At 43.7% G+C, this 8,452-nt stretch overlaps 1 protein-coding gene across 3 annotated transcripts; it reads right to left on the bottom strand.

The window, feature by feature from the left end:
• Positions 1 to 2,240: 2,240 nt before the first annotated feature.
• On the bottom strand, positions 2,241 to 7,374 carry Tmem216 (transmembrane protein 216). Of its 3 annotated transcripts, XR_003712675.1 has the most exons (6): positions 7,324 to 7,363; positions 6,667 to 6,768; positions 6,134 to 6,226; positions 3,350 to 3,551; positions 2,712 to 2,807; positions 2,241 to 2,589 (listed from the first exon to the last, which is right to left on the bottom strand). XR_003712675.1 is itself a non-coding variant. In XM_028777519.1 (5 exons), exons 3-5 carry the CDS (start codon positions 6,177 to 6,179, stop codon positions 2,792 to 2,794), a joined length of 264 nt encoding a protein of 87 aa, XP_028633352.1. In that variant the 5' UTR covers positions 6,180 to 6,226; positions 6,667 to 6,768; positions 7,310 to 7,374; the 3' UTR covers positions 2,241 to 2,791. The 3 variants fall into 3 exon arrangements, 2 of the variants coding, with proteins under 2 accessions (XP_028633352.1, XP_028633351.1); XM_028777519.1 differs by having other exon boundaries at positions 2,241 to 2,807; positions 7,310 to 7,374; XM_028777518.1 differs by having other exon boundaries at positions 2,241 to 2,807; positions 7,324 to 7,368.
• Positions 7,375 to 8,452: the final 1,078 nt, after the last annotated feature.

The raw sequence follows: 8,452 nt of genomic DNA, 5'->3' as shown, positions 1-8,452 counted from the left end.
TTGTTATAGTCATTTTTACATGTACTTATTAGTGCCTGTGTGTCTGCTTGCCTTCATGCATGTACATAGGCATATGTCTGGAGGTCAGAGGATAGCTTGCAAAGTTTGTTCTCTTTCCACCTTGTGCTCCTGGGTAATCAAACTCTGGTCAAGCTTGGTACCTCAATGTACTGAGCCATCACACTGACCCTTTTTTGTTTGTTTGTTTTCGAGACAGGGTTTCTCTGTGTAGCCCTGTACTACTCACTCTGTAGACCAGGCTGGCCTCGAACTCAGAAATCTGCCTGCCTCTGCCTCCCAAGTGCTGGGATTAAAGGCATGTGCCACCACCACCCGGCTGGCCCTTTATTTTTTAAGACAGTCTTTTATATCCCAGGTTGGCAATGAATTCCTGAGCCTCCTGTTTCACCTACACCAAAGTGCTAGGATTATAGGCAAATACTACCATGCCCAATTAAGTCACTTTAACTTTTTTTTTTTTTTAAGTGAAGGGTAGAATTATATGACAAAAAGTGCAGTCCAGATGATAGTGTGTATTGATATCAAGAAAAGCAGATAAGCTTAAAATTTTTCGTTAGAGGAGCTAGAAAGTTTAGTAACTTACTGCTGAGATGTGTGTTTTCATGTTGGAATCAATAATCACTTGCATCTTAGTTGCCTGCTGTTTGCTAAGTGCTGGGTTTGCTCCATCTAGTTAACACTCCAGCCATCTACTTTTTATGCCTCCAAAGATGTACTGTCTCAGGATGTTGGTGCCTCCAGGTAAAGTAGCTTGCCTCTTAACACCCACAGCTTGTAGCCACACTCACTTTCCAGTCCAGATAATTTTAACACTGAAAAAGATGAAACAGATACAGTGGTATGCCTACAATATACCATTGGGAGTTTGAAACAAGATCACTTGAAACTAACCATAAACATGAGGCACATCCCTAACTTAAATGTAAAAACATGTATGTATTATATATAATGTTTGCTTCATGATCACAGCAAAATGCTTGGTCTGTGGAAAAGCTTCTGGAGCTGTCTTGAGACCCCCCAAGGTCTCAAAACTGTGACCCTCTCGCCTCTGCTTCCAAATGCTTGAGACTAAGGTATACCACTGCATCCAGCCACTGCCTTGGTCTCTCTTGTGTATGACTAAGTGGCTCCAGCAGCATCAAGAGCATGGGAACCAGTGGACTAACTAAGCTTCCACATAACTGAGGTGAAATGTCATCCTATCCTAATCAGCAACTTTAGTCATTAAACTTCATCCTCGGTGGCAATCTGGGTATACACCACCATGCCCTGGCTGGGTTTACTTTGTTTAGACTGACTTGTAAAACAGGCTTATATTCCCAAAGGTGCCTTTACTTCCTCACCTCTAAGCCTGTATAGTGGAGGAGTACAGTCTCTAAAGCCCCTGTGCATTTTAAAAACTGGAAGTATAAGTCACTTCCACTTAGCTGAGCTTTCTATTCATTTGTTATTGTTTTGGTTTTTTGAGACAGGGTTTCTCAGTGTAGCCTTGCCTGTCCTGGAACTCACCTCCCAAGTGCTGGGATTAAAGCTGTGTGTGTCACCACAGTGCTTTCTGTTCATTTGTGCTCCTGGGAAAGAAGTTGAAATTGATAAACATCTAAATGAAGTCAGGAAGTCATAGAGAGTAGGTTCCTCTATTCTGTGCCACTAACCAGAGCAAAGCTAAAGAAAGCAAGTGTGAGAAGCAGAAAATTGGTGTTCATAAGATAGGAGACTGAAACACCGAGGAAGTACCTATTAGACCCTTTTGTTATTTTTTCTGGTTGTTCTGTCCACCGTAGTCTCAAAGACAACTAAGATGCAAGGACACAGAGAAAACAAAAACATTTTGGGCTGTGGGACCCATAAAATAACAGCTTTCAGAAAGCTTTAAAAAAAAAAAAAAAAACAGCATAGGATCCTCCTGACACAGAGACTGACCTCAGGGCTTCCTGAAGTAGATTTCTTACTACACTAGCCTATGCTGGAAAGAATTTAGACACAAGGAGACTTGCAGAGACAGTGCACTTACCGTCTTTTGCCAAAGAACTGGAGAAGACAAAATGACAGTGCCTTTGGGATTCAGGCTGCAACTTGGGCATGAGAGGATGAGAGGAAAGGATTGGTGGGATGCCCCATGAGTGTCTGTGTCACAGCTTACTACTAAACACAGATTCAGAAAACACTAAAGAGATAAAACCTAAAGAGGCATCATAGGGAAAAAACAACCAGCCCTGTACCAGAAAATATTTTTTATTAAAAATTTTGTGTTTGCTTCATGATCAGAATAGAAAAATACTACTATGAACTACTAAATGGGCTCTGAATCACCATGTCGTTGAGCAGGATTGGGGTTGAGGAGGGGTGGAAAACACACATTGGAATCAGCCCAAGAGCCCACCGTTTTGCGGCTTTCCATGGTCATGTAGGATAGATGTGCATGGTGCCGTGGCTCAAGTTCTGCTGGAAGCCCAACAAAACTAGATGGTCCACACAAGGAGCTCTGGCCATGATGACCACAGAAGAGAACGTGAAGTCATTAGGAAGCTGTTAGAAACACCAAGATGGGGACAGCCTTGCCCCTCCCTACAACAAAAGGAAAGAGTCTCCTGCTGATGATCCTGCCTTAAAGATGGTGCCACTGGCCTCAGGTAATGTCTGTGCTGAAGAAAAACCACACAAACGTTTCCCAGGTCAGCTCAACCTACCACTGTTCACAAGTGTGGCTGAAGTACCAGATGGATATGTGTTGTCACCCTGATGGACTACCAGCTGGAATTCTTGTACTTCAGATCCTGTCCATACTAAAGGTAAAAAGAAAAAAAAAAAAAAAACAGTTAAAAGACCAGTGAGTAGGGCTGGAGAGATGGCAAGGCAGTTAAGGGCATTGGCTACTCTTCCAAAGGGCCTGGGTTCAATTTCCAGCATCACATAACAGCTCACAACTTTAACTCAAGTTCCAGTGGATCTGACTCCTTCACACAGGCATACAGGCAGGACCAGCACCCATAAAAGGAGAAATAGGTTTCCTGGGGTAAGCTGGCTAGCTGCTCTAACCAAATTGAAGAGCTCTGGGTTCAAGTTGAAAGACCCTCCAATATAATAAGTTATGAATGGACTTGATATCATCAGCCTCTGGTCGGCACACACACACTTGAACATTTGTGTATACACAAAGGTGAAAATACAGATGCAGAACACATATACATAGAACCTTTCTATCTACTGGACCTAAGAAAAGCATCCCCATGGACATCCCCTTAAATCCAGTTTTCTACATCTTCTAGGCCTTCAAACAGCGATGCATCCATATCTGGGTGGGGAGTCTAGCCCTTAGCTGTAATACCTGGAGAAGGTGGCCAGCGTGAGTATCTCAAGCAGCAGCTCTGAGCCACAAAAGAAGAGCAAGATACTGTTCATGATAGCTTCTAGGCGGAGCACGTAGGTCTGCAGCAGCAGGTAATAGGAAGCCATCATGGCAGATGGGAAAGTCAATGCCACACTAATGCCAAGGGGCATCTTTCGCTGGCAGAGGTTTCCCTTTGTACCTATAAAAAAAGAGCCCCCACAGTCAACTTCAAATGGTGACTGCTTTTCCTGGCCTCAGCCTGTTTTTTTTCCTCACCTCAGGAAGTATCTGGTGTGACAGATGGACAGAACAGAGAAAAATTACCCTGAATAATTTTTATTATATGTAAATATTTTATTAATTTATTGCTTATTTTCTGCATATGAATGTGCACTGTGTATATGTACCTGACCTGGTGCCTGTGGAGGTCAGAACACATCAGATTCTCTGAAACTGGAATTACAAAAGGTTGTGAGCCTCCATGTGATGCTAGGCCTTAAATCTTGATTCTCTGGAAAAGTAGCCAGTGTTCTTAACCACTGAGCCATCTCTCTAGCAGGGAATATCATTTTTAAAACTTAAGTCCTGGGAGCTGTCTCAGCAGTTATGAGCACTGACTGCTCTTCCAGAGGTCCTGAGTTTAATTCTCAGCAGCCACATGGTGGCTCACACCCATCTGTGATGGGATCCAATACCCTCTTCTGGTGTGTCCAAAGAGACCAACAATGTACTCACATACATAAATAAATCTTTAAAAATAAATAATAAAACTTAAGTCCCACTGAATTAAAAACTTTGAAGCTTCAGGATATTACATGATTAACATCATTTACTCCAGAGGCCGTTTCCACTCTGATTCTACCCAGGGAACAATAGGATTCTGTATCAAGAAAAAAAATCGGGAGGCAGAGACAGGTAAGTCTTTTGAGTTTGAGGCCAGCCTGGTCTACATTGAGAGTTCCAGGACAGGCAAGGCTACATAAAGAGGCCCTGTTTCAAAAAAGAAAAAGACAAAAAAGTAACCTATGAGCCAGGCATGGAAGCACATACCTATAATCCTAGCACTCAGAAGGCTAAAGTCAGAATTAAGAGTTCAAGATCATCCTGGTCTCCTAGCTTAAAAAAACCAAAACCAAATTGTGTGTGTGTGCGTGTACACATTGTACATTTATATCCACGTGTATATACATAACAATTTATAAACAAAAACTATATAAAATATCTATAGCTATAATTACATGTGTATGTAAATGTATGTGTACATTAAAACTTCAATTAATATGGAAAATAATTTAAGTGCATTAAAAATATCTGTTCTTTAGGGCTACAGAGATGGATCACTAGGTGGTTAAAGAACTTGCTGATCTTCCTGAGGACCCAGGTTCACCCACATGGCAGCTCAACAGTCTGTAACTCCAGTTCCAGAAGATCTGATGCCCTTTTCTCCTCCTCCTCCTCCTCTTCCTCCTATTCCTCCTCTTCTTCCTCCTCCTCCTCCTCCTCTTCCTCCTCTTCCTCTTCCTCCTCCTCCTATTTTTCCCTCCTCTCTCCCTCCTGTTTCTTCCCTCTTCCTCCTCCTCTTCCTCCTCCTCCTGTTTTTTCCCTCCTCCCTCCTGTTTCTTCCCTCCTTCCTCCCTCCTGTTTCTTCCCTCCTCCTCCTTCTCTTCCTCTTCCGCCTCCCTTCTCCTCCTTCAACTTTTAGTTCTCACTTGTATGTTTGTGTGTGTCCACAAAGGCCAGAAGACAACATCAGATCCCCTGGAGCTGGAGTTACAGGCAATTGTGAGTTACCTTATGTAGATGCTGGGAACTAAACTGGGGTCCTCCTGCAAAAACAGGTTTAAAAGCTCTTTTAAACCATCTCTAGCCCAAGACCTTCTTCTGACTTCTGTGGGCACCAGATATACATGTGGTATACAGGCATACATACAGACAAAATATCCATAGACATAAAATAATTTTAATCAAAAAATATGTATTCCAAAAGCCAAATATGGATAGTGTACTGTATAAATATTTCTTGCTATTGCCAATATGTAAAACAAAACAAAAATGTCACCTTGTTTTTCTTCGCTTTTTTTTTCCCTTGTTTTTCTTTACTAAGTTTGAGCACACTGGTAAGTTTTGTCCTTTTTTTTTTTTTTAAAGCTAGGATCTCATTATGCATCCTTGTCTGCTCTGGAACTCATTATGTCTAATTGAATGCATAGCCATCCGCCATCCCCTTGCCTCTGCCTGTGGGTATTGGGATTAAAGGCATGTACCACCATCCTCACCTTAGCATGGTTTTTTGTTCCTCTATAATGACTTATTTCAAGTGACTCTTAGTGTCCCTTAACATTTTTCTCCTTTGGGTTTGTATTTTAACACTAGGGTAATATGTTCTAAGTAATCAGCACTTGTGTTCTGTGTCTCTGGTGTTTAAAAACTTCTAGAGAAATCATTGTTTAGAGAAGTGGAGGGAATCTGAGAGCTCTTTAGGAATGCACTGCTTTATGCTCTCAAAGCAAAGAGAAGAAGCAAGCACTCTTGTAGCAGTCAGGCAACTGGAAAGGAATAGTCTAAGATCAAAACCCGCTTCTAGCCTCACTCAAACACACAGGTAAATCTTGACCTAAAATGTGAAGCAGCAGCTTGAAGCTTCAGGGAGGAAGCAATGGTATACATTACCAGATCCAGCCTCTGATAGTGAGCCTAGGTTATGGTCTTTGCCTTGTTAATCAAGTTACAGGCTCCAGCATGTCTCATAAACAGTGGAAATATTTTCTGAATGACACTCACCAAAAAATAATCGTATTACTTCAATGCCAAGATAAAGGAGCAGCATCACCACATCCAGGACTAGGTTGGCTGTTGGGTATGGCAGCAGGAGACCTACAGGTGTAAAAGCCAGAGTATACAAACACTATCTAGCAGCCCCCATATTCCCACAAGGACTGCCACACACCTGGGGACAGGGACAAGGATACTAGTCTTAACATTTCATAACTCAGCAAGGTATAGATTGTTACAGCTACAGGCTTTAAGTCTAGAAGTCCTGACTCTGCCAAATGACTGAATTATAATGGTACACAGATCTGAATATTTCAGTGAAGAGAGATGGGGAAGAGTTGGGATGGAGAAGCCCACATTTCTCAAACTCAGGACTTGCTGAAAGACTTCCTATTTGATCTGATCATTCTAAAGCCATTAGTTGGAGAGACATCTTCTCCCTTGCAGTGGAGATGCTCCTGGGACCAGAAGATAGAAGGTTCTTGGAGTAGGCTAAAGTGAAAAAGGGTTGCTGGGGCAGAGGCAGTTAGGCCCAGCCTTACCTTTGTATAGGAAAATAAGGAGCTCCAGCAGGAAATAGGTAGCATAGTACCACCCATTCAGAAAGAACAGGACTTCCAGAGGGGTTGAGGACAATCTTTTATCTGAAAAAAAAGCAACACAAAGAATGGGCAGGGCAGCTGGAGCTCTACTCTGTTCTATGTAATGGTTCTGTGTAATCTGAAGAAAACACATGGTTATTGTAAATGATGGAGAAACTTCTGATTGCTAATGAAGTGAGTGTTGATGTGGAGGGAACTGTCTTTAACCTCCTTTCTCGGGAATCACTTTGAGGTCGACTTCTCTGACAATTCTGCTTATAATCACAGCTGAGAGGCACCTCAAATATTCAACCCTGTCACTTCTGAAGGGGAAATTCGGGCACAGAAACTAGCTTAATTCTGTCCAAGGTCGGAGGATTCGTAACTGAGCCATCCCAGAACAGGGCCAGCCGGGGATTTTTAAGAGTACAGTATCCGAGCATCCATGCAGTAACTCGCTGTGGTCAGAGCAACCCAAGCCCGATTCGGACAAGTGAAGAGTAAGACCCCAACTTTTAGACATGGAGGATTAGGTCGAGCTCTGGAAAGCAGAGAGGTGGAGGGGCTGGCAGGTACCAGTGGGAGAAAGGGCAAAGACACACACCTCTAGAGTCTCACCTCGCGGCGCCATGTTCAGTCCCCATGGAAACTGCGTACGCTGCAGCGCCCGGAGCAATGCGGCGCTGCCGGAAGCGCAGCAAGGAGCCGCCGGGTCTTGTGGCCGCTCTGCCTGCCGTTGCTACTCTATGGTCAACCCACCGGCCGCGCCCATCCGCGGAACAGCGCCCGCCGTCAACCGCTTACTGTGGTCTAGGGGAAGGATAAGGTTTTATACGAAGGCTGAGAGAGCCCAGGAGACCCGAGCACCTCGCAACTGAACTCTCCATTCCCTGCGTCATGGTGTTGGGCCTTAGTGGCCCGGTGTGGCCGAATAATTGGAGTATCGGCCCTGGGCCCACCATTCTCTTTTCTACTGCCATGTGTTAAAAAAGAAAAAAAGAAAAAAAAAAGCACCGCATCCATTGCGGTGCACAACAAGGCTTACCTGGGGCCAATTGACGCAACAAAATCCTATAGAAACACCAAAACCGTTGGAGGTAAAATGTCCTTTCTAGGAGTACACGGGAAAACATTGGTGCTATAACGTGATTCTCCTGCGACCCAAAAAGTGCAAGGGTGTTGGAGACAACGTATGCCCAGGTGGAAATTGAGAGATGTTTCCAACAAGCTTGAGCTATGAACCCTGGCCATAATTCGAAGCAAGAGCATGTTGTTGCAGGCAGGATAGTGGAAGAGTAAGACTCAGCAGTCAGCCCTTAAGAGTAAGGCACTCAGACAACAAATAACTGGAGAGAGTAACTAACCTGTAATGAAAGTGTTATTTCCCTACTTAGTAGGAGTGTGGCTAAAGGCAGTAATTGTTGCTTCTCAAAGACCTAAAGCAATTCCTCACCCACGGAGAATAATTTAAGTAGAAACCTTCCTCCATAGCTCCCACCTCCACCTCTGCTCTCCTGCCTCCTTCACTTCTGCTTGTGCCTTCCACTGCCTTATTCTGGTCTGGTTTAGTTTGGCCAGACAGGTCTCCCTATGTAGGCTAGACAGGTCTCCCTGTGTAGGCTAGGCAGGTCTCAAATTCTCCTAGCTCTGCTTCTCTTCCAGTACTGGGGTTTCAAGTGGGTGTCACAATGCTCTGGCAGGTCTTAAATGGAATTTTAAGTTCCTACTAGCAAGGGTCAGGGCAAGG

Source organism: Grammomys surdaster, unplaced genomic scaffold (assembly GCF_004785775.1).
Source record: "Grammomys surdaster isolate TR1022 unplaced genomic scaffold, NIH_TR_1.0 310, whole genome shotgun sequence".
Lineage (NCBI taxonomy): Eukaryota > Metazoa > Chordata > Mammalia > Rodentia > Muridae > Grammomys > Grammomys surdaster.
Note: the sequence above shows the minus strand (reverse complement) of the source record. Positions and strands in the feature narration are given on the sequence as shown.